Below are 26,804 nucleotides of genomic sequence, written 5' to 3'. Positions count from 1 at the left end.
TCATCTCCCGACTGAACAGAACCAACCCTGCTTAGCTTCAGAAGCAAGCCAGCAGTAGTATGCAGGGTGGTATGCTGCTGGCTTAGGGTGGTATGCAGGGTGGTATGCTGCTGGCCAAATAACATGGCTATATACTGGTGGTATAGTACCGAGTCAATGTGCGGGGGAACAGGTTAGTTGAGGTAATGGAGGTAATATGTTAATGTGGGTAGGGGTAAAGTGACTATGTAAATAGTCTGGGTAGCCATTTGATTAGCTGTTCAGCAGTCTTATGGCTTGGGAGTAGAAGCTGTTAAGGACCCTTTTGGACCTAGACTTGGCACTCCGGTACCGCTTGCCGCCAGGCACTCCGGTACCTCCGGTACCGCTAGTCTACAGTCTATGACTAGGGTGGCTGAAGTATTTGGCAATTGTTAGGGCCTTCCTCTGACACCAGGTGGATGGATTATCTTGGCAAATTAGAAATTCTCACTGACAGGGACGTAAACAAATTTTGTGCGCAACATTTGAGAGAAATAGGTTTGTGTGTGTATACAACATTTGAGAGAAATAGGTTTGTGTGTGTATACAACGTTTCTGGGATCTTTTATTTCAGCACTTGAAACATGGGACCAACACTTTATATGGTTAGGCTTTTATATTTTGGTTCAGTGTATATCTAGGCCTAAATCTATTATTATATATATATATATACAGTGCCTTGCGAAAGTATTCGGCCCCCTTGAACTTTGCGACCTTTTGCCACATTTCAGGCTTCAAACATAAAGATATAAAACTGTATTTTTTTGTGAAGAATCAACAACAAGTGGGACACAATCATGAAGTGGAACGACATTTATTGGATATTTCAAACTTTTTTAACAAATCAAAAACTGAAAAATTGGCCTTGCAAAATTATTCAGCCCCCTTAAGTTAATACTTTGTAGCGCCACCTTTTGCTGCGATTACAGCTGTAAGTCGCTTGGGGTATGTCTCTATCAGTTTTGCACATCGAGAGAGTGACATTTTTTCCCATTCCTCCTTGCAAAACAGCTCGAGCCCAGTGAGGTTGGATGGAGAGCATTTGTGAACAGCAGTTTTCAGTTCTTTCCACAGATTCTCGATTGGATTCAGGTCTGGACTTTGACTTGGCCATTCTAACACCTGGATATGTTTATTTTTGAACCATTCCATTGTAGATTTTGCTTTATGTTTTGGATCATTGTCTTGTTGGAAGACAAATCTCCGTCCAAGTCTCAGGTCTTTTGCAGACTCCATCAGGTTTTCTTCAAGAATGGTCCTGTATTTGTCAGGTGCGTGAATGAGGACCCAAAAGCGAATTAACAAAACAGAGTTTCTTTAATGACGAAACACATGTAGGCTCAGATGGACAGGCAGATTCCGACAGGACAGGACAAGGTTAGATGAACTGGCAGATTCCGACAGGACAGGACAAGGTTGCAGCAAACACGACGATAGTCTGGTTCAGGCATGAGAAACACAAACGAGAATCCGACAAAGACAGAAACAGGAACAGAGAGAGATATAGAGACCTAATCAGAGGGAAAAAGGGAACAGGTGGGAAAAGGGGTGAACGAGGTAGTTAGAGGAGACAAGGAACAGCTGGGGGAAGGAGGGTAAGAAAAGGTAACCTAATACGACCAGCAGAGGGAGACAGGGTGAAGAGAAAGAACAGGAACAAGACACAACATGACAATACATGACAGTATTTGGCTCCATCCATCTTCCCATCAATTTTAACCATCTTCCCTGTCCCTGATGAAGAAAAGCAGGCCCAAACCATGATGCTGCCACCACCATGTTTGACAGTGGGGATGGTGTGTTCAGGGTGATGAGCTGTGTTGCTTTTACGCCAAACATAGCGTTTTGCATTGTTAACAAAAAGTTCAATTTTGGTTTCATCTGACCAGAGCACCTTCTTCCACATGTTTGGTGTGTCTCCCAGGTGGCTTGTGGCAAACTTTAAACAACACTTTTTATGGATATCTTTAAGAAATTGCTTTCTTCTTGCCACTCTTCCATAAAGGCCAGATTTGTGCAATATACGACTGATTGTTGTCCTATGGACTGAGTCTCCCACCTCAGCTGTAGATCTCTGCAGTTCATCCAGAGTGATCATGGCTGCATCTTTGATCAGTCTTCTCCTTGTATGAGCTGAAAGTTTAGAGGGACGGCCAGGTCTTGGTAGATTTGCAGTGGTCTAATACTCCTTCCATTTCAATATTATCGCTTGCACAGTGCTCCTTGGGATGTTTATTGCTTGGGAAATCTTTTTGTATCCAAATTCGGCTTTAAACTTCTTCACAACAGTATCTCGGACCTGCCTGGTGTGTTCCTCGGAATGGGCCACAGTGTCTCCTGACCCCTCCTGTCTCAGCCTCCAGTACTTATGCTGCAGTAGTAGTTTATGTGTCGGGGGGCTAGGGTCAGTTTGTTATATCTGGAGTACTTCTCCTGTCCTATTCGGTGTCCTGTGTGAATCTAGGTGTGCGTTCTCTAATTCTCTCCTTCTCTCTTTCTCTCTCTCGGAGGACCTGAGCCCTAGGACCATGCCCCAGGACTACCTGACATGATGACTCCTTGCTGTCCCCAGTCCACCTGGCTGTGCTGCTGCTCCAGTTTCAACTGTTCTGCCTTAATATTATTTGACCATGCTGGTCATTTATGAACATTTGAACATCTTGGCCATGTTCTGTTATAATCTCCACCCGGCACAGCCAGAAGAGGACTGGCCATCCCACATATGCTCTCTCTAATTCTCTCTTTCTTTCTCTCTCTCGGAGGACCTGAGCCCTAGGACCATGCCCCAGGAATACCTGACATTATGACTCCTTGCTGTCCCCAGTCCACCTGACTGTGCTGCTGCTCCAGTTTCAACTGTTCTGCCTTATTATTATTCGACCATGCTGGTCATTTATGAACATTTGAACATCTTGACCATGTTTTGTTATAATCTCCACCCGGCACAGCCAGAAGAGGACTGGCCACCCCACATAGCCTGGTTCCTCTCTAGGTTTCTTCCTAGGTTTTGGCCTTTCTAGGGAGTTTTTCCTAGCCACCGTGCTTCTACACCTGCATTGCTTGCTGTTTGGGGTTTTATGCTGGGTTTCTGTACAGCACTTTGAGATATCAGCTGATGTACGAAGGGCTATATAAATAAATTTGATTTGATTTGATTCCTTGTTCTTCATGATGCTCTCTGCGCTTTTTACGGACCTCTGAGACTATCACAGTGCAGGTGCATTTATACGGAGACTTGATTACACACAGGTGGATTGTATTTATCATCATTAGTCATTTAGGTCAACATTGGATCATTCAGAGATCCTCACTGAACTTCTGGAGAGAGTTTGCTGCACTGAAAGTAAAGGGGCTGAATAATTTTGCACGCCCAATTTTTCAGTTTTTGATTTGTTAAAAAAGTTTGAAATATCCAATAAATGTCGTTCCACTTCATGATTGTGTCCCACTTGTTGTTGATTCTTCGCAAAAAAATACAGTTTTATATCTTTATTATATATATATATATATATATATATATATATATATATATATATATATATTATGTCTATTTCATACAATGTCTTTACGGTTCTCTACACACACATTGTCTAATCCGGGGCTGTAGAGAAGACACACATTGTCTAATCCACGGCAGTAGAGAAGACACACATCTTCTAATCCAGGGCTGTAGAGAAGACACATATTGTCTAATCCAGGGCTGGAGAGAAGACACACATCGTCATTGGAAAATGAAAAAATGATTGTTATTTGGCCAAAGGACGCACAGCAGACTAAAAGGTAATAAAGTCCATGATGTGTCTTTGACAAGCTACAGCATGCTACTACAGCATGCTACTACAGCATGCTACTACAGCATGCTACTACTCAAACAACCCTGTTATTGCACACCTGAGCTAGAATTCCTTATAATCAAGTGCCGGCCATTTTACCGACAAGAATTCGCATCAGTTATCTTGTTATGGCTTGGGGGCAGTATTTTGACATCTGGATGAAAAGCGTGCCCAAAGTAAACTGCCTGTTACTCAGGCCCAGAAACTTGGATATATAATTGGTAGATTTGGATAGAAAACACTCTAAAATTCCAAAACTGTTAAAATAATGTCTGTGAGTATAAAATAACTGAAATGGCAAAAACCTGAGTAAAATCCTGAGAAAAAAACCTGAGATATTTTTGTGTGTAGTTTTCAATTGAATGCCTATACAGTGTGTGTTGAGTTAGGACCCCGATTGCAGTTCCTAGGGCTTCCACTAGATGTCAACAGTCTTTAGACATTGTTTCAGGCTTGTTTTCTGAAAAATTAGGAAGAATGAGACCATTTTCTAAGTGGACTGTAGAATGAACCAGAGCTACAGCGGGGCAAAAAAGTATTTAGTCAGCCACCAATTGTGCAAGTTCTCCCACTTAAAAAGATGAGAGAGGCCTGTAATGTTCATCATAGGTACACTTCAACTATGACCATAATTTGCAAATAAATTCATTAAAAATCCTACTATGTGATTTTCTGATTTTTTTTTTCTAATTTTGTCTGTCATAGTTGAAGTGTTCCTATGATGAACATTACAGGCCTCTCTCATCTTTTTAAGTGGGAGAACTTGCACAATTGGTGGCTGACTAAATACTTTTTTGCCCCACTGTAGTTTGCAGATGAGTGTGTAGATGACCTACCATGGTTCAGGTGTAGTGAACAGGTAGGTGACCCACCATGGTTCAGGTGTAGTGAACAGGTAGGTGACCCACTATGGTTCAGGTGTAGTGAACAGATAGATGACCCACCATGGTCCAGGTGTAGTGAACAGGTAGGTGACCCACCATGGTTCAGGTGTAGTGAACAGGTAGGTGACCCACCATGGTTCAGGTGTAGTGAACAGGTAGGTGACCCACCATGGTCCAGGTGTAGTGAACAGGTAGGTGACCCACCATGGTTCAGGTGTAGTGAACAGGTAGGTGACCCACCATGGTCCAGGTGTAGTGAACAGGTAGGTGACCCACCATGGTTCAGGTGTAGTGAACAGGTAGATGATGATTTATTTATAAAGCCCTTCTTACATCAGCTGATATCACAAAGTGCTGTATAGAAACCCAGCCTAAAACCCCAAACAGCAAGCAATGCAGGTGTAGAAGCACTGTGGCTCGGAAAAACTCCCTATAACCAAAACCTAGGAAGAAACCTAGAGAGGAGCCAGGCTGTGAGGGGTGGCCAGTCCTCTTCTGGTTGTGCCGGGTGGAGATTATAACAGAACATGGCCAAGATGTTCAAATGTTCATAGATGACCAGCAGGGTCAAATAATAATACTCACAGTAGTTGTCGAGAGTGCAACATATCAGCATCTCAGGAGTAAACGTCAGTTGGCTTTTCATAGCCGATCATTGAGAAAATCTCTACCGCTCCTGCTGTCTCTAGAGAGTTGAAAACAGCAGGTCTGGGACAGGTAGCACGTCCGGTGAACAGGTCAGGGTTCCATAGCCGCAGGCAGAACAGTTGAAACTGGAGCAGCAGCACGGCCAGGTGGACTGGGGATAGCAAGGAGTCATCATGCCAGGTAGTCCTGAGGCATGGTCCTAGGGCTCAGGTCCCCCGAGAGAGAGAGAGAGAGAGAGAGAGAGAGAGAGAGAGAGAGAGAGAGAGAGAGAAAGAAAGAAAGAATTAGAGAGAGCATACTTAAATTCACACAGGACACCGGATAGGACAGGAGAAGTACTCCAGATATAACAAACTGACCCTAGCCCCCCGACACATAAACTACTGCAGCATTTTAGGAGCATATACCCACGGGGGTGATTGAAAGATGAACTGAGGTCCACACTCCAGTCCAGTTGGTGGTGGTAATGCACCTTAAAGTTGGTTGCCAACTGCCAAATAAAGTCAGAAGAAGAAGAAGCCTGAAGAAGGAGAGATTACTAGAAACTAACTCTGTTTACTGTTTTATCTGTAGATGAATTGTAGGAGTAGATGACCTTGTGCATTTCAGGTAAAATAACAACCCAATGTTTATATCCCAGGACAAATTAGCTAGCAACAGCAACTAGATGGATAAATTGACAAATGTTTAATGCTTTTGGACCTGCCCCTAATGAATATAATTGGTTCAGAGTTCGTTTTGATATTTTAACCTGCATGTCCTGATCGCTTCTGGTGTCGGTTGACAAAATCAACATTAAAAAAACATTAAAAAATCAACACTATATAATGGTCAAAGTCAATATTCATATTGTCAGCAGTCTCTCACCTTGAAGGTGACCTCTAAAGCCGAAGCAACAGCTGAACATCACCCACAGACTGGACACGACCGCACCTGGTCGCCCTCCGGTCAGAACCAACTTCAGTTCAAAAAACTTGTTCACCTCTTGACCACAAACAGACTGTCAACCAGTCAGTCAACCTTGCAGTCTAACCAGTCAGTCAACAGAGCAGTCTAACCAGGCAGTCAACAGAGCAGTCTAACCAGTCAGTCAACAGTGCAGTCTAACCAGTCAGTCAACAGAGCAGTCTAACCAGTCAGTCAACAGTGCAGTCTACTAACCAGTCAGTCAACAGAGCAGTTTACTAACATGGTTCATTTCAAATGTTGGTAATGTTCTAGGAATGTTCTCTGAAAAAAAACAAAGTTTTTTGGCAAAAATGCCTTGCCGAACACGCCTTCCCGAACACGCCTTCCCAAACACGCCTTCCCGAACACGCCTTCCCGAACATGCCTTCCTGAACATGCCTTCCCGAACACGCCTTCCCGAACATGCCTTCCCGAACATATCTTCTCGAACATGCCTTCCCGAACATGCCTTCTGAACAGTTTTTTGGCAAAAATGCCTTGCCGAACACGCCTTCCCGAACACGCCTTCCCAAACACGCCTTCCCGAACACGCCTTCCCGAACATGCCTTCCCGAACATATCTTCTCGAACATGCCTTCCCGAACATGCCTTCTGAACATATCTTCCCGAACATGCCTTCCCGAACATGCCTTCCCGAACATGCCTTCTCGAACATGCCTTCCTGAACATGCCTTCCCGAACATGCCTTCTCGAACATGCCTTCTCGAACATGCCTTCTCGAACATGCCTTCTCGAACACGCCTTCCCGAACATGCCTTCCCGAACATATCTTCTCGAACATGCCTTCCCGAACATGCCTTCCTGAACATGCCTTCTCGAACACGCCTTCCCGAACATGCCTTCCCGAACATGCCTTCCTGAACATGCCTTCTCGAACATGCCTTCCCGAACATGCCTTCTCGAACATGCCTTCTCGAACATGCCTTCTCGAACATGCCTTCCCGAACATGCCTTCCCGAACATGCCTTCCCGAACATGCCTTCTCGAACATGCCTTCTCGAACATATCTTCCCGAACATGCCTTCCCGAACATGCCTTCCCGAACATGCCTTCCCGAACATGCCTTCCCGAACATGCCTTCTCGAACATGCCTTCTTGAACATATCTTCCCGAACATGCCTTCCCGAACATGCCTTCCCGAACATGCCTTCCCGAACATGCCTTCTCGAACATGCCTTCCCGAACATGCCTTCCCGAACATGCCTTCCCGAACATGCCTTCCCGAACATGCCTTCTCGAACATGCCTTCTCGAACATATCTTCCCGAACATGCCTTCCCGAACATGCCTTCCCGAACATGCCTTCCCGAACATGCCTTCCTGAACATGCCTTCTCGAACATGCCTTCTCGAACATGCCTTCCCGAACATGCCTTCTCGAACATGCCACCCGAACATGCCTTCCCGAACATGCCTTCCCGAACATGCCTTCTCGAACATGCCTTCCCGAACATGCCTTCCCGAACATGCCTTCCCGAACATGCCTTCTCGAACATGCCTTCCCGAACATGCCTTCTCGAACATGCCTCCCCGAACATGCCTTCCCGAACATGCCTTCCCGAACATGCCTTCCCGAACATGCCTTCCCGAACATGCCTTTCCGAACATGCCTTCTCGAACATGCCTTTTCGAACATGCCTTCCCGAACATGCCTTTCCGAACATGCCTTCTCGAACATGCCTTCCCGAACATGCCTTCTCGAACATGCCTTCCTGAACATGCCTTCCTGAACATGCCTTCCCGAACATGCCTTCCCGAACATGCCTTTCCGAACATGCCTTCTCGAACATGCCTTCCCGAACATGTGAACTTTCATGTGCCTTAATAACAAACCAGGTGTGAAAGTAGCACCTTGCTCCTCTGTTTCAGGCAGCCAGGTAACTATAGAAACGGTCTGGGTTTCTTTCCAAACATCTTTCATCGTTCAGCCACAAGGATGTCAATAATGTGTTTAATAAATGTGCACAAAAAAAATGAAATACTATTGCTGTCATATGTGGCAGTCATTTGCCAACCGAGTAAGTCCAGTGCCACTGATCAGGCAATCTATTTGCTTGATTAAAAGTGCAGGAATTTTTCAGGAATCAACTATTGTAGAATCAAGACATACTTGAGAGCATGTTCTCTGCAGCTGTTGTGGTTTCCAACATGATCCAGCACGCCTACTACACGGGTAACAGTTCTGGCACTCTGACCTACTCATACTCTAGCACTAACCCTAACCCTAACCCTAACCCTAACCCTAACCCTGATTAAACACTGGGCCTCTTAACCCTAACCCTAACCCTAACCTCTAACCCTACTACACGGGTAACAGTTCTGGCACTCTGACCTACTCATACTCTAGCACTAACCCTAACCCTAACCCTAACCATAACCTCTAACCCTAACCCTAACCCTAACCCTAACCCTAACCCTAACCTCTAACCCTACTACACGGGTAACAGTTCTGGCTCTCTGACCTACTCATACTCTAGCTGCCACCCCTATGATTAAACACTGGGCCTCTTACTTCACAATAGGACAGTGTGTCATTAACCGTTTATGAACATTGGGACTTCATGAAAATGAAAGCTCTTTAGGCTACATAGTTTATAGGCTACTGTGAGAGGAGTGAGGTGCAGCACCTAAAGCATTTTTGGTGAGTCTAAAACAGGGTGTGTCAGACACGTGTCACAGACTTTCAGAGAGCTTTCTATTGTGACTGTTGTGAAACAGCTTTTCCTCGACAGAGGAGGGTAGGTGGAGGATGTGCGTGACAAACAGCTCAGCCAGGCTGGTCTCAAAGGCTAGCCGTAACATAGTAAACAAAAATCAGGGACACTGAAATTAGTATGATAGGTTATGTTTAGTATGGTTACATAAGACTGAAGGTTGATTAAGGAAAAATTAAAAGGGGGTGACTAGCAATCCAAAGGTTGTGTGTTTGAATCTCATCACCGACAACTATAGCATTTACAGCTACTTAGCATGATAGCTAACCCCTCCCCTAACCATAAACCTTCCCCTAACCTTAACCCTTTAACCTAACTCCTAACCCTAACCCTAACCCTAACCCTTCCCCTAACCTTAACCCTTTAACCCTTCCCCTAACCTTAACCCTTTAACCCTTCCCCTAACCCTAACCCTTTAATCTAACTCCTAACCCTAACCCTAACCCTAACCCTTCCCCTAACCTTAACCCTTTAACCCTTCCCCTAACCCTAACCCTTTAACCTAACTCCTAACCCTAACCCTAACCCTAACCTTAACCCTTCCCCTAACCTTAACCCTTTAACCCTTTCCCTAACCTGAACCCTTTAACCTAACTCCTAACCCTAACCCTTTAACCTAACTCCTAACCCTAACCCTATTCCTAACCCTAACCTTAACCTTAACCCTAACCCTAACCCTAACCCTTTAACCTAACTCCTAACCCTAACCTTAACCCTTTAACCTAACTCCTAACCCTAACCTTAACCCTACCCCTAACCTTAACCCTACCCCTAACCTTAACCATACCCCTAACCTTAACCCTCCCAACCCTACCCCTAACCCCAAATCACTGCAGCCGAGACATGCCTGCCTTGTCATTTGACTGTAGCTGAGACATGCATGCCTTGTCATTTGGCTGCAGCTGAGACATGCATGCCTTGTCATTTGACTGTAGCTGAGACATGCATGCCTTGTCATTTGACTGCAGCTGAGACATGCATGCCTTGTCATTTGACTGCAGCTGAGACATGCCTTGTCATTTGACTGCAGCTGAGACATGCCTTGTCATTTGACTGCAGCTGAGACATGCATGCCTTGTCATTTGACTGCAGCTGGAGTCTGATGGACGAGGTATGACGTGAAACACCTGCTGTTGTTAGCTGTTGCTTTAGCACATACGTCTGCTCAGTTTGACTGAGTATGTAACCATGGTGACTCAGTATGTAACCATGGTGACTCAGTATGTAACCAAGGTGACCCAGTATGTAACCAATGTGACTTAGTATGTAACCATGGTGACTCAGTATGTAACCAAGGTGACTCAGTAACCATGGTGCTGGATTACATCCACTCTGTCAGACAGACCACACCTACAGGTTAAGACCACAGTCTTTTCCGTAAGACTGGCTTGTTTTAATAAGTGATAAAATAGTATTCATTCTCCATCATTACAAGTATTTAAAACGGATACATTTGGGAAATAAACATATACTGTATTTTACTGCATTAAGCTAGTATTCATGACCTCCAACAGCTCAGCCAATCAGCATTGTCAGACACACAGAGAAACTAAACATATGAATGGGACAACATATCAGAATGTCCCCAATGTCAGGAACTCCATGTAGAGGGTGTGGACCAGGCTGCAGAGTCAATAAGAGGACCCGTCAGACCGGTGTGGCTGTGATGTTGGTGTGGACTGACTGCGCGGCAGGTCAGGGCGCATGCTTGGTATTGGCTGTAGGCTACTGACAGCGCTACGCACTGTCTGAATCTCATCAGCAGCCTGAAGTTTGTAGCGGACTGATGGTGCGAGACCTGCTTTTTATGACCGCTTTGCTATTCGCATTTATCCATAGAGACCCTTAGACTTGAGCGTTTGTTTGGGGGGAGTTTACGCACCTGCAACTTTGGACTGATCTGGTCAATTTGGGATGGAATCGAACGGTAAAGCAGAAAAACATGGTAAGTTGAACTGTAGATATATGGAATATGGTGTGAAATCTGTTCATATTGTTGAGAACCTTCACAATCTGTTAGGTGCGACTTCCATGCATGATCATTCGGCACCTCTTTGAGTGGATAGCATGACTCAAGTGCGCAATTTCAAACCATTTTTTTTTAAATAAATGTTTTTATGATCTACTTGTACCAAGGTAACATCCGTTTTGATTCCATTCCTCAATAGGCATTGTGATCATGCTTGAGTGGTAATGTGATTTGTTTGACTGTCTGAGATGGTTGTCTAGTGTCCTGTCTCTAGGGCACGTAACATTCTGTCTGAAAGTCATTATTGTAAGTATAAACAGAGGAAATGCTTTCTCCCGTGGGATGAACAATGTGCCTTATTATACAAAATGTTGGTGTGCAGCCAGATCAGATATTAGTGTCTGGAGGCAGGTAGAAAGGGGAGGAGACATCCCTGGAGCCAACTCCTTCCTTCACACCTTCACTTTCCTTTACCCCCGCCTTAGTTACCTGATCACCCAATCACGTCACTGTACCATCAAAAGGATAGTTTACCTGTTCCATAGGTAGCCTGTCTATCCCAGTTAGCAATCAGGTGGATTTAATGTGAAAATTATAGCTGTATAGATTTAACGGAAGTTAAAGGCTGTTGGCCTCACCAATATAAGACAATAGCTTGTTTCCTCTTGGCTCTACACTGATTTGATGCACTCTCATTCATATAGGGGCCCAGACACGGCCCCTATAACTGACTAGGATGTTAGCCTAGATACGGCCCCTTTAACTGACTAGCATTTATATGATTATGTGAAGGATAAGTAGTAAAGGGTAACTAATGAACAGGGATATATAGTAGATGGAAGATGCTATCCGGCATTCACAGCCAAACATTATGGACCTGAAAAATATTTAGACTGTAGGAGAGAGTGGTGTAAGTTGAGATTTATTTTTTTACATTCAGCATCAATTCTTCAAGGGAAATATAGTACTCTTTCTAACAAAGATATGTACATATATTTCAGGATGTTGTGTATCTGTCACGCCGTGACCGTAGATTGCTTTGTATATTTCTATTTTTTGTTTGGTCAGGGTGTGATGTGGCTGGGTATTCTATGTTGTATGTCTAGGTGTTGTGTTTCTATGTTTAGGCCTGGTATGGTTCCCAATCAGAGGCAGCTGGTTATCGTTGTCTCTGATTGAGAACCATACTTAGGCAGCCTGGTTTCGCCCTTGAGTTGTGGGTAGTTGTTTTCTGTTTTGTACCTGACTGAACTGTTGTGGTTTGTTCTACTTTTGTTTCAGTGTTCCGGTTATAATAAACAACATGGACACTTACCATGCTGCGCATTGGTCCGATATTTCCTACTCCTCCTCAGAAGAGGAGGAGAATCGTTACAGGATGTTGTGTATCCCTGGAAATAATCAGATTTCATGCAAACAGTTTAGAAAACTGCTTGTCTAAAAAAAAGAGCTCTCTTGTTACAACGTACCCGGGTATGGGAATACTGAAACAAGATGTCGTACACGCTGATCCAGAGCATCCCAAACATGCTCAATGGGTGACATGTCTGGTGAGTATGCAGGCCATGGAAGAACTGGGACATTTTCAGCTTCCGGGAATTGTGTACAGATCCTTGTGACATGGGGCCGTGCGTTATCATGCTGAAACATGAGGTGATGGAGTTGGATGAATGGCACGACAATGGGCCTCAGGATCTCGTCACGGTATCTCTGTGCATTCAAATTGCCATCGATAAAAATAAAATTGTGTTCATTGTCCGTAGCTTATGCCTGCCCATACCATAACCCCACCGCCACGATGGGGCACTTTGTTCACAACAGTACCATAACCCCACCGCCACGATGGGGCACTCTGTTCACAACAGTACCATAACCCCACCTCCACCATGGGGCACTCTGTTCACAACAGTACCATAACCCCACCTCCACGATGGGGCACTCTGTTCACAACAGTACCATAACCCCACCGCCACGATGGGGCACTCTGTTCACAACAGTACCATAACCCCACCTCCACGATGGGGCACTCTGTTCACAACAGTACCATAACCCCACCTCCACGATGGGGCACTCTGTTCACAACAGTACCATAACCCCACCTCCACCATGGGGCACTCTGTTCACAACAGTACCATAACCCCACCTCCACGATGGGGCACTCTGTTCACAACAGTACCAGTACCACCAGCCTTTTATTGTCCCCAGCACAAGGTGTACCTGTGTTATGATCATGCTGTTTAATCAGCTTCTAGACATGCCACACCTGTGAGAAATGCTCACTAACAGGAATGTAAACAAATTTGTGTACAAAATATGAGAGAAACTTTTTGTTGCATCTTTCAGACACGGTCAGATACAACAAATGTAAAAGAAAACATTCTGCCAACCAAAATCATTTGATCAAGTTCACCTTGCTTTGCTAATACCTTGGATACTGTCTTGGCCAAATTCCATGACTTCCATAGGAATACAGCAAATAAGAGTGTTATTGTCACCGTAAAAGGTAAATTATGGGAGTTATAATGCACAGTTTCAGGACAGGTCAGGTCAGAGGTCAGAGTTCAGGACAGATAACAGGAAACATGGGTATGTATGGCCGGTACCAGGTTAATGAATCTGAATCTTTTGGTCTTTTCAGAACCTCTGTAAGTACGGAGGTGGTACTAATTCATGACACTTCTACCCTCCTCTAGATGCCTTGTAAGGAAACGGTGATCAACCCGTCTCTCAATAACAATGTCTTTAGACTGTTGCGTTGATGGTGGAAAAAGTACACAGTTGTCATACTTGAGAAAATTAAAGATACACTACAAAGTATGTGGACACCTGCTCGTCGAACATCTTATTCCAAAATCATGGGCATTAATATGGAGTTGGTCCACCCTTTGCTGCTATAACAGCCTCCACTCTTCTGGGAAGGCTTTAATATGGAGTTGGTCTCCCTTTGCTGCTATAACACAGCCTCCTCTCTTCTGGGAAGGCTTTAATATGGAGTTGGTCCACCCTTTGCTGCTATAACACAGCCTCCTCTCTTCTGGGAAGGCTTTAATATGGAGTTGGTCTCCCTTTGCTGCTATAACACAGCCTCCTCTCTTCTGGGAAGGCTTTAATATGGAGTTGGTCTCCCTTTGCTGCTATAACACAGCCTCCTCTCTTCTGGGAAGGCTTTAACATGGAGTTGGTCCATCCTTTGCTGCTATAACAGCCTCCACTCTTCTGGGAAGGCATTCATATCGAGTTGGTCTCCCTTTGCTGCTATAACACAGCCTCCTCTCTTCTGGGAAGGCTTTAAAATGGAGTTGGTCCACCCTTTGCTGCTATAACAGCCTCCACTCTTCTGGGAAGGCTTTCCACTAGATGTTGGAACATTGCTGCAGGGACTTGCTTCCATTCAGCCACAAGAGCATTAGTGAGGTTGGGCACTGATGTTGGGCAATTAGGCCTGGCTTGCAGTCTGTGTTCCAATTAATCCCAAAGGGGTTCGATGGGGTTGAGGTCAGGTCTCTGTGCAGGCCAGTCAGGTTCTTCCACACCAATGTCGACAAACCATTTCTGTATGGACCTCGCTTTTGTGCACGGGGGTGTTGTCATGCTGAAACAGGAAAGGGCCTTCTCCAAACTGTTGCCACAAAGTTTGAAGCACAGAATTGTATAGGATGTCATTGTGTGCTGTAGCGTTAAGATTTCCCTTTACTGGAACTACGGAGCCTAGCCCGAACCATGAAAAACAGCCTCAGACCATTATTCCTTATCCACAAAAACTTTACAGTTGGCACTATGCATTCGGGCTGGTAGCGTTCTCCTGGTATCTGACAAACCCAGATTCATCCGTCGGACAGCCAGATGGTGAAGCTTGATTCATCACTCCAGAGTCCAATGACGGCAAGCTTTACACCACCAGCTGACGAATGGCATTACTCATGGTGATCTTAGGCTTGTGTGCGGCTGCTCGGCCATGGAAACCCATTTCATGAAGCTCCCGATAAAGAGTTATTGTGCTGACGTTGCTTCCAGACGCAGTTTGGAACTCAGTAGTGAATGCTGATACCGAGGACATTTTTACGCACTACAGCAGTCTGCAGTTCCGTTCTGTGAGCTTGTGTGGCCTACCACTTTGCGGCTGAGCCGTTGTTGCTCCAATACTTCCACTTCATAATAACAACACTTGCAGTTGACCGGGGAAGATCTAGAAGGGCAGACATTTGATGAACTGACTTGTTGGAAAGGGAGCGTCCTATGACGGTGCCACGTTGACAGTTACTGAGCTCTTCAGTATGGACCATTTTACTGCCAATGTTTGTGTATGGAGATTGAATGGCTGTGTGCTCGATTTGTATAAATCTGTCAAAAACGGGTGTGGCTGAAATAGCCAAATACATTCATTTACTTCTGTGTACCTTAATATTAAATATTTATTTGATTTATTTAACCTTTATTTAACTAGGCAAGTCAGTTAAAAACAAATTATTATTTACAATTACTGCCTACCAAAAGGCAAAAGGCCTCCTGCGGGGCGGGGTGTTCCTCGGCATACACATCACAGACAAACTGAATTGGTCCACTCACACAGACAGCATCGTGAAGAAGGCGCAGCAGCGCCTCTTCAACCTCAGGAGGCTGAAGAAATTCGGCTTGTCACCAAAAGCACTCACAAACTTCTACAGATGCACAATCGAGAGCATCCTGGCGGGCTGTATCACCGCCTGGTATGGCAACTGCACCGCCCTCAACCGTAAGGCTCTCCAGAGGGTAGTGAGGTCTGCACAACGCATCACCGGGGGCAAACTACCTGCCCTCCAGGACACCTACACCACCCGATGTCACAGGAAGGCCATAAAGATCATCAAGGACATCAACCACCCGAGCCACTGCCTGTTCACCCCGCTATCATCCAGAAGGCGAGGTCAGTACAGGTGCATCAAAGCTGGGACCGAGAGACTGAAAAACAGCTTCTATCTCAAGGCCATCAGACTGTTAAACAGCCACCACTAACACTGAGTGGCTGCTGCCAACACACTGACACTGACTCAACTCCAGCCACTTTAATAATGGGAATTGATGGGAAATTATGTAAATATATCACTAGCCACTTTAAACAATGCTACCTTATATAAATGTTACTTACCCTACATTATTCATCTCATATGCATACGTATATACTGTACTCTATATCATCGACGGTATCCTTATGTAATACATGTATCACTAGCCACTTTATACTATACTATGCCACTTTGTTTACATACTCATCTCATTTGTACATACTGTACCCGATACCATCTACTGTATCTTGCCTATGCTGCTCGGTACCATCACTCATTCATATATCCTTATGTACATATTCTTTATCCCCTTACACTGTGTACAAGACAGTAGTTTTGGAATTGTTAGTTAGATTACTTGTTATTACTGCATTGTCGGAACTAGAAGCACAAGCATTTCGCTACACTCGCATTAACATCTGCTAACCATGTGTATGTGACAAATAAAATTTGATTTGATTTGATTTGATTTGATTTGATGATTGAGTCTTTGAATGAATAGATTGAGATAAAACTGTCCAGTTTGAGTGTTTGTTTGTAGCTCGTTCTAGTCGCTAGCTGCAGCGAACTGAAAAGAGGAGCGACCCAGGGATGTGTGTGCTTTGGGTACCATTAACAGAATGTGACAGGCAGAACGGGTGTTGCCTGTGTCACAGATTCGTCAAGTACTTGTTTGGGTTTGGCCGAGTCCTGAGAAGGTGACAACTGCTGGGTCAGGGTGTCACCCAGTAACCGTTCTGGACCAATCACAACTGCTGGGTCAGGGTGTCACCCAGTAACAGTTCTGGACCAATCACAACTGCTGGGTCAGGGTGTCACCCAGTAATAGTTCTAGACCAATCACTACTGCTGGGTCAGGGTGTCACCCAGTAATAGATCTGGACCAATATCATTATGGAGTATTGTGTCTTCATTGGGTATTGAGTCATTATGGGGTATTGAGTCACTATGGGGTTTTGTGTCACTATGGGGTTTTGTGTCACTATGGGGTATTGTGTCATTATGGGGTTTTCTGTTACTATGGGGTTTTGAGTCACTATGGGGTTTTCTGTTACTATGGGGGTTTGTGTCACTATGGGGGTTTGTGTCACTATGGGGGTTTGTGTCACTATGGGGGTTTGTGTCACTATGGGGGTTTGTGTCACTATGGGGTTTGTGTTACTATGGGGGTTTGTGTCACTATGGGGGTTTGTGTTACTATGGGGGTTTGTGTCACTATGGGGGTTTGTGTCACTATGGGGGTTTGTGTCACTATGGGGTTTTGTGTCACTATGGGGTTTTGTGTCACTATGGGTTTTGTGTCACTATGGGGTTTTGTGTCACTATGGGGTTTTGTGTCACTATGGGGTTTTGTGTCACTATGGGGGTTTGTGTCACTATGGGTTTTGTGTCACTATGGGGTTTTGTGTCACTATGGGGGTTTGTGTCACTATGGGTTTTGTGTCACTATGGGGTTTTGTGTCACTATGGGGGTTTGTGTCACTATGGGTTTTGTGTCACTATGGGGTTTTGTGTCACTATGGGGGTTTGTGTCACCATGGGGTTTTCTGTTACTATGGGGCATTGAGTCACTAGGTTTGAATCACATTTGAAAAATGACAGTTAGCTTCTGTCCTCGCTATACACTTTAGATAGAACACAAGTACGAATTTTGAAACACAGGCAAAGACTGAATCACACAATATTAGCTTATCTAAGCTCATGTTTTGTGTTGATAATGGTATGGGTCAGAAGTGAGCAGTCCTGTGATCAAACAAGTCAACAACAACAGAGCTACTGAGTGAATTCAGGCTACGGTCCAAAACCCTACAGAGGCAGTCTGAAGCACTCAGCTATTTCCCAGTGCCCAGCCTTCCTCCTCCTCTCGGAATTCCTGCCAGCTAGATTCATAAACAGCCTCTGTCAGTCTGTTGCGGGACCTTGTAAAAATGTCTACAATGTTGTTGTTGTGCCCACGCCCCAGGAGTGGCGAGCACTGACAGGGTGGTTCTGAATGTGGACCACCCGGTCCAGCCCAAGCTAGCCCAGGCCAGTCCAGCCTAGTCCAGCCCAGTCTAGTCCCGCCCAGGCCAGTCCAGCCTAGTTCAGCCTAGTCCAGCCTAGTCCAGCCCAGTCCAGCCTAGTCCAGCCCAGTCCAGTCTAGCCTAGTCCAGCCTAGTTCAGCCTAGTTCAGCCCAGTCCAGCCCAGTCCAGCCTAGTCCAGCCCAGCCCGCTGACTGCTGCCTCTAACTCCTGCTGCTCGTTGTACTACTACATCTTTCATTTTCATAGTCTATCTTGAGTGGTAGTGAGGAAAATATTTGGGGTGGAGGGGTCCTTTTGCTTTCACTTCCTGTCTGACTCGACTGACCTGGAATATTTGTCTCAGATGTTCTACACAGGATGCTTTGCAGAAGCGTGGTTGCAACCACGAACATGCAAACACGCAAACACATGCAAGCAATACACGTACACACACGGGTTGTAAGCAGCCACTGGTGAGATCATCGAGCTTCATCTGACCATGTGAAAGCTCTGATGGAAAATCTGCAGCTTTTACAGTGTACACCCTTCACCACAATTCCAACACCACACTGCTCCATCCCAACACATGAATACCTAAGGGCTTCCTTTATTACCATTCCAGATGGGTTTACCATGGTTACGGTAGTTGTGAAGAGTCCATCTGTCTGTGACATCTAACCTCTGTGTGACCCCACTAGGGTTAGAGAGAGATGCGGACCTCCAGTTGTTGCTGGTGGGGGGAGAGCTGCTGAAGGTAAGGTCCTCCTCCTGGAAGAAGAACCGCTTCTACAAGCTGCAGGAGGACTGTACAACCATGTGGCACGAGTCACACAGGACATTCAAGCGCAACCAGACCTGTGAGTACTGCTACTGTATCCGAGTAACCAGACCTGTGAGTACTGCTACTATATCAGAGTAACCAGACCTGTGAGTACTGCTACTATATCAGAGTAACCAGACCTGTGAGTACAGCCACTATATCAGAGTAACCAGACCTGTGAGTACTGCTACTGTATCCGAGCAACCAGACCTGTGAGTACTGCTACCCTATCAGAGTAACCAGACCTGTGAGTAGTTCTACTGTATCATTAACCTAACGTAGTAGGCGTAGAAAGATGCCTGAGCAAGTTAGGTTGATGTTAGCGGATGTTAGCGTTTTATGGCGACTCTGCATAGGCTCCTGTACCATACACCTGTACCATTCATCTACGTCAACATCTACATCAGAATTAACGTTGAAGGGCCCAACACATTTCCCTCCATTCTGATGTGAAACAACATATCCTCTGTTGTAGTGGGCCAGTTCCAATGTAAACAGGTTGTAATGTGTTAGGGTAGGAACCATGAGTTTTAGTTGTAGTGGGCCAGTTCCAATGTAAACAGGTTGTAATGTGTTAGGGTAGGAACCATGAGTTTTAGTTGTAGTCACGATATGGTTACCTAGAACTAAAAACATAGTTGTGTTTTGGGGGTTTTACCTATTTATTATTAAGTTACTTCCGGTTATCTTCTAAACTACCCACAATGCACTATGTCTCAACGTCATATGGAGAATCTACTCTGCGTTAGCTAGCGCAACCAGGATAATGTTGGCCACTAGCCATGCAGACCGAGTGTTGGCAGTGGTGAGCTATAATCCACCTATCACGAGGAGGTGTGATGTAAACAACCAATCAGATTCCGCATGATCTCCGTGAAGTAGGCTACCACAGTTTTTCAACCTTGGCTTAGTACTAGTGCACTACAGTAGCTGACTGACAGTGCTGTTGTGATCATTTTCATCTGTCTGGACCCTTCCTCCTATCACTGTCTTCAGGAAACTATACGTATGTCGGAAGTCACGACTTCACAGGAGAACTGTTTGAACTTAAAAAATATATATTTTATCAAAATGAGTTTTTTGGGCAGAAATGCCTTTTCGAACATGTTAACTTTCATGTGGCTTAATAACAATCTGTAAATACGAATGACATTGCTAAATGAAAAGCCTTGTTGGTTAACCCACAGAAAAAGTGAGCAACCTTCCCACTAGTCATGATTGCCTGAGATAACGAGTGGGCTGGACATTTTTATTTATTTTTACCTTTATTTAACCAGGCAAGTCAGTTAAGAACAAATGCTTATTTTCAATGACAGCCTAGGAACAGTGGGTTAACTGCATGTTCAGGGGCAGAACAAAATATTTGTACCTTGTCAGCTCAGGGGTTTGAACTGGCAACCTTCCGGTTACTAGTCCAACGCTCTAACCACTAGGCTACCCTGCCGCCCCACATGCTGAGACAGGAGTTTGGATTGGTCTGCCATATTGAAGGCTTCTGCCTATTTGAGCTGGTCAGTCTGTCTTGGTTATCCTGTCGAACGCGGTTTTAAAAGTGTATTGTGTATTTGAGCTGCATAGGTGTTGCTCTTCACTTTCTGGAGGATCAAGTTTGGCCTGTGTTAACTGCATATATTGGTAAGATTATTTGATAACTGGTTAGATGACATTATGTCTTTCCAAAACGTTGGTTTACTTAAATGTAGCTGTAAGCTAGGTTTTGACAGCAACTGGCTGACTCATGCAGTGCTAATGTAACGTTAGCAGGCTAGTAGGACTAACATTAACAGGATAGTAGGGCTAACGTTAGCAGCCTAGTTGGCTAGCAACCTTGCAAGTTGAATTGTAAATATACATTCATAAAGTATTTGCTTGTAAATTGTCAGAAAATGTAATTGAAACCAGTGGTCATGAGTGCAAACAATTTGATTTATTTTATACATTTGAAGTTATTTCTGTTGGACATGATAGAGAATAGTGTCACATCTGCTCCTGCAACGCCCTCTACGGCTCGTCTTGTGTCTTCTTGACCTGCCGTCACCCCACCGGGACTCTCTCCCTCCCCCTCTCTCGCTCTGTTTGTATGTGTGTGATTGTGTGGGCGGAGACAGGTGTGCTGGAGTCAGAGCAGATCCCTAGCTGCAACCTGTTCCATAATCCATAACCAAGACCTCTACAAATACTCAGCCCTGCCTCTTCCACTCTGCCATATCGTAATCTCTGCTCAGTCAGTCTACGTTTCTAGTCGTTTGTTACTATTCAGATCCTGTTATCCTGTTGTGCCTGTTTTCCTTGCCTGACGCTGTTTTCCTCTCCGCTACAGTTCTGCCCTCTCTGATTCTGGTCCCTGTCTCCAGTCCCATGTCTCGTCATCCTGCTACTCTATCCTGGATTCCCCACTCTACTGCTCCCTTGGATTCCCCTCCGGACCTGCTTACCCTGTCTCAACCCCTTTCGCTCCAGCCTCCATCTCCCCCTTGTTTTTCAGTAAATATCTTGGTTACTTCATCCCAGTCTCCTCGTCTGGGTCTACTCTTGGGTTCCCATGTTCCACTCCGCGTAATAGTACGATCTGGCCAAAGAGATGAACCAAGCAGACTCTACAACTCTCCACCAAACCCTCGTCGGCCAAGGCGCCCTGCTCGAGCAACATGACCGAGCCCTGAAGACCCTTCTGGAGCACATCAAGGAGTTTTCCATCAATGAGATTTCACAGAGCCTGCATGACCTACAGGGCTGACCCTTTGCCCAGAGCTCACAATCAGTTCCAAGCCCTTCTCCGAGAGCAGTTTTTTCCGATTCCCAAGTGTTACGATGGCAACCTCGAATCTTGCAGAGCCTTTTTAGTACAATGTTCACAAGTATTTGAGCAACAGCCCTACTCTTATGCTAGCGAACGGGCCAATATTTCCTTTCTGATTGGCTGCCTCCATGGAGCAGCGCTTTCCTGGGCCACAGTGGTGTTGGAGAGACAGTCCCCCATCTGCTTCTCCTTCTTCAGATTCACGGAGGAGATGAAGAAAGTCTTCGACCACCCGGTCTGCTGTAAGGATGCCGCTAAACGACTCCTGTCCCTCCGCCAAGGCTCCCATAGTGTTGCTGAGATGGCATGTGAGGGTGTGTCACCGCTGAGAGCGGCTGGAATGAGGAGCTTCAAGGAGCATTCCGGAACACGCTCACTGAGACCATCAAGGACGAGTTGGTGTCCAGGGATGAGCCTGATGGACTTGATGAACTCTCGCTATCCACATCGAAAACCGTCTCTGTGAGCGTCGGGTGGAGAGGGTAGGTAGGGTTGCATGTCCCATAACATCTGCTTCAGTGCCTTGTCCTCCTTCTCTCACTGCATCTCATCCCCAGGCTCGTCCAGATCCTGAACCCATGCAGCTCGGCCGGGCCCGTCTCTCTCCAGAGGAGAGGCAATGACGAATCGGCGCTAGGAGCTGCCTATACTGTGGCCAGGTTGGTCACTTTGTCTCCACTTGTTCCCTGCGTCCAGCAAAAGAGGGGGCTTGGCAGTAGTGGGGAATATACTGTTGAGCCAAATCGCCTGCCCATCTTCCCCCAGACCCCTGCTTGAAGGCAACCTTGTGTGGCAGAGCAAGGATTTTCCTCTGTCTGCTCTCATCAATTCGAGTGCCGACGAGAGCTTCCTGGACCGAGGTTTCGTTACCCAGTTGGGCCTGGACTCTGTTCCACTCGATTCACCCCTCGATGCCAATGCTCTCAATGGACAGCTCCTCTCCCGTGTCTTTGAGAGAACCGTCCTTGTCATCCCGCATCTCTCTGGAAATCACCAGGAAAAGATTCCTTTCCACATAATCGACTGTCCTTACTCTCCCCTAGTTCTTGGCCATCCATGGTTAAAGCTACACAACCCATAGATTGACTGGACCACCATAAAGTTAACCACATGGAGTTTGTTACGTCACTCTAATTGTTTGCATTCTGCCCTTCCCCCAGACTAGTCTGTGCCCCAGTTCATTCCAGAGCCTCCAGACCTGTCATCAGTTCCACCCGAGTATCACAATCTAGTTCCTGTGTTCAGCAAGCATCACGCCCTGTCGCTGTCGCCTCATCGGCCGTACGACTGAGCCCTTGACCTCCAGCCTGGAGCTCCTCTCCCCAGTAGTCGGTTGTTTAACCTCTCTCGTCCCGAGCAAGAGGCTATGGAGAGGTATGTCCAGGATTCTCTGGCTGCAGGACGCCATCTTCCTCCCCGGTTTGTGCTGGGTTTTTCTTTGTGAAGAAGGATGGGTCACTGAGGCCATGCATAGACTTCCGTGGGCTGAATAACATCACTGTTAATAACAAGTACCCCTTGCCACTCAGCAGCTCTGCTTTTGCCCCCCCTCCATGGTGCCACGGTGTTTACCAAACTCGACCTCCGGAATGCCTACCACCTTGTCCGCATAAGAGAGGGGGACGAGTGTAAGACTGCGTTCAACACACCACTTGGTCACTTTGAATATTTGGTCATGCCTTTTGGTCTTTCTAACGCCCCTGCTGTTTTCCAGAACCTAGTCAATGACGTGCTGAGGGATGTGATTGGACGCTTCGTTTTAATCTATTTAAATTACATCGTGATTTTTCCCAAGGACCCTGAGGCTCACCAGCAACACGTTTGCCAAGTTCTTCAACGGCTGTTGGAGAATAATCTTTTTGTTAAAGCTGAAAAATGTGAGTTCCATGCTGCCTCAGTGTCTTTCCTGGGTTATATTATTACACAGGGACAGTTAAGTATGGACCCCGCCAAGGTCAAGGCATTCAGAGTGGCCTGTGCCTTCCAACCTGAAGCAACTACAGCGTTTCCTGGGGTTTGCACATTTTTAGACGTTTCATCCGCAACTACTGCCATCTGGTAGCACCTCTCACCACTCCGTTCCACTGGCAGAGGCAGCATTCCTGGAACTCAAGCGTCGCTTCACCTCCGGTCCTTAGCCTGCCCCAGGACTCCAGTTCATCATGGAGGTGGACGCCTCTGACACTGGGGGTAGGTGCTGTTCTGTCTCAACGTTCCCCCTCTGATCAGAAGGTCCACCAATGTGCATTCTTTGCCCGCAAGCTCTCAGCTGCAGAGAGGGAACTCCTGGCCGTTAAGCTGGCTCTGGAGGAATGGCATCACTGGCTGGGGGCTCTGTAAGCCCCTTCATCGTGTGGACTGGCCATATAAACCTGTCCCACATCCAGACTGCCAAATGCCTGAACTCCTGGCAAGCCAGGTGGTCCTTGTCCTTCAGTAGATTCAATTTCCTACTCATTTATCACCCCGGTTCGAAGAATACCAAGCCTGATGCCCTCTCTCGCCAGTTCACAACCAACAACACAGGTACCGAGCCAAAAGCCATTGTGCCATCCACCGGCATCGTTGCTGCCGTCACCTGGGAGATCGAGTCCCGTATCCACCAAGCTCAGCAGAACCTGCCTGACCTGGGTAACGGTCCTTCTGAGCTCTACCACCTACTCCGTCTGTCTGAGTTCTACCACCTACTCTGTCTGTCCGAGTTCTACCACCTGCTCCGTCTGTCCGAGTTCTACCACCTGCTCCGTCTGTCCGAGTTCTACCACCTACTCCGTCTGTCCGAGTTCTACCACCTACTCCGTCTGTCTGAGTTCTACCACCTACTCCGTCTGTCCGAGTTCTACCACCTACTCCGTCTGTCCGAGTTCTACCACCTGCTCCGTCTGTCCGAGTTCTACCACCTACTCCGTCTGTCTGAGTTCTACCACCTACTCCGTCTGTCCGAGTTCTACCACCTACTCCGTCTGTCCGAGTCCCACCACCTACTCCGTCTGTCCGAGTTCTACCACCTACTCCGCCTGTCTGAGTTCTACCTCCTACTCTGTATTTCTGAGCTCTACCACCTGCTCCGTCTGTCTGAGTTCTACCACCTACTCTGTATTTCTGAGCTCTACCACCTACTCCGTCTGTCTGAGTTCTACCACCTGCTCCGTCTGTCTGAGCTCTACCACCTACTCCGTCTGTCCGAGTTCTACCACCTACTCCGTCTGTCTGAGCTCTACCTCCTACTCTGTATTTCTGAGCTCTACCACCTGCTCCGTCTGTCTGAGTTCTACCACCTACAGTCTATTGTGTCTCCCAGCCCTGCATCTCACTACTGGTCAACCTGGGTTTTGGGAGGCAGTGGAATGTAAACTAAAACATCTCACAGATAGTCAAGAGAGAAATAACAAGAAGTGAATTCTGACCCACACATCGCTTCCTTTTGAACTGTCCAGACTGGTGTGTGTCCATTCCATCCCTGGCTTCCTATCAGACATCTCCTGGCACAGGACTGGCCATGTGTGTCAGCTCCAGGACCCAGCCTCCTCCACTCCCCTTCCTCTCCTTTTTGTAGTTTCTTCCTGTGGTCTTGATTGAGACAGGTTTACCAACGAGCTCTCATGTGTTTAGTCGAAGGAGAAGAGAACGTGGGAGGGTGTAACGAGTGCGCTGATAGTCGGGAAGCAAGTTCAGGGAGTGACTGTTTTAATAAATAAAATAAACAATGAACACGAAACACAAACAACACACCGACATGAAACAGAGTCAAGAACCAAGGGGAGTGACAGATATAGGGAAGATAATCAAGGAGCTGATGGAGTCCAGGTGAGTGTCATGAGGCGCTGGTGACAGGTATGCGGGATAATCAGCAGCCTGATGAACTAGAGGCCGGAGATGGAGAGTACGTGACAGAGGGTGATACTTTGTGTTTAGTAAAGACTTTCTCCCCAGGGAATAAACTCTGTTCTGTAACGTCAACACCCTGTCCCCAGGGAATAATGTAAAAGAGATAACCTGTTTTACCTGGTAATGTATACTGTACATATTTGACACTACAGCAGACTAAAGCCATATCTATCCACACTAAAACATCACCACTCCCTCTGTCTCATAGGGCAGTGTTTTGTTTACAATGCCTTTCCTGTGTTTACTGTCCACACCCTAACTGTGTGTGGGGGAGGGAGGGAGGGAGGGAGGGAGAGAGGGGGAGAGAAAGAGAGAGAGAGAGAGAGAGAGGTGTAGTAAGTCTTGAGTAACAGCCCAGGTCATATGAGGTAGAGTCTGTGCGAGGTAGAGTCTGTGCGAGGTAGAGTTTGTGCATTTCTCAGGCTACTGTGATCCCATGTAGCTCAATAGGTAGAGCATTGCGCTTGCAGAGTCAGGATTGTGGGTTTGATTCCCATGGAGGACCAGTATTAACAAGTAGGAGAATGTCTGTCTACTAGAACTGTATGTCGGTTACTGTTGACTCAGGGCTCCAGTCACTGAGAGGGGACCAGACCTAGTACTGTACTGTAGGTTACTGAGAGGGGACCAGACCTAGTACTGTACTGTAGGTTACTGAGAGAGGACCAGACCTAGTACTGTACTGTAGGTCACTGAGAGGAGACCAGACCTAGTACTGTACTGTAGGTCACTGAGAGGGGACCAGACCTAGTACTGTACTGTAGGTCACTGAGAGGGGACCAGACCTAGTACTGTACTGTAGGTTACTGTTAAGTCAGGTCTCCAGTCAATGAGAGGAGACCAGACCTAGTACTGTACTGTAGGTTACTGAGAGGAGACCAGACCTAGTACTGTACTGTAGGTCACTGAGAGGGGACCAGACCTAGTACTGTACTGTAGGTCACTGAGAGGGGACCAGACCTAGTACTGTACTGTAGGTTACTGTTAAGTCAGGTCTCCAGTCAATGAGAGGAGACCAGACCTAGTACTGTACTGTAGGTTACTGAGAGGAGACCAGACCTAGTACTGTACTGTAGGACACTGAGAGGAGACCAGACCTATTCCTGTACTGTAGGACACTGAGAGGAGACCAGACCTAGTACTGTACTGTAGGTTACTGAGAGGAGACCAGACCTAGTACTGTACTGTAGGTCACTGAGAGGGGACCAGACCTA

The 26,804-nt window shown here is 46.3% G+C and overlaps 1 protein-coding gene across 3 annotated transcripts in view; it reads left to right on the top strand.

Annotated features, from left to right (window-relative positions):
* The first annotated feature begins 10,654 nt into the window (after positions 1–10,654).
* The window catches only part of LOC110489513 (1-phosphatidylinositol 4,5-bisphosphate phosphodiesterase delta-1), a 58,076-nt gene continuing 41,926 nt past the window's right edge, over positions 10,655–26,804 (top strand). Inside the window, exons 1-2 of one of the 3 annotated variants that reach the window (XM_036945631.2) lie at positions 10,655–11,012; positions 18,781–18,939. In XM_036945631.2, the coding sequence (XP_036801526.2) occupies positions 10,982–11,012; positions 18,781–18,939 (190 nt within the window). In that variant the 5' untranslated portion in view covers positions 10,655–10,981. The remainder of the gene's footprint in view (positions 11,013–18,780; positions 18,940–26,804) is intronic. The other 2 variants (XM_090199059.1, XM_090199058.1) reach the window with 2 other exon arrangements.

The sequence above is a fragment of the Oncorhynchus mykiss genome, chromosome 15 (genome assembly GCF_057628025.1).
Source record: "Oncorhynchus mykiss isolate SJ-2025 chromosome 15, ASM5762802v1, whole genome shotgun sequence".
Lineage (NCBI taxonomy): Eukaryota > Metazoa > Chordata > Actinopteri > Salmoniformes > Salmonidae > Oncorhynchus > Oncorhynchus mykiss.
Note: the sequence above shows the minus strand (reverse complement) of the source record. Positions and strands in the feature narration are given on the sequence as shown.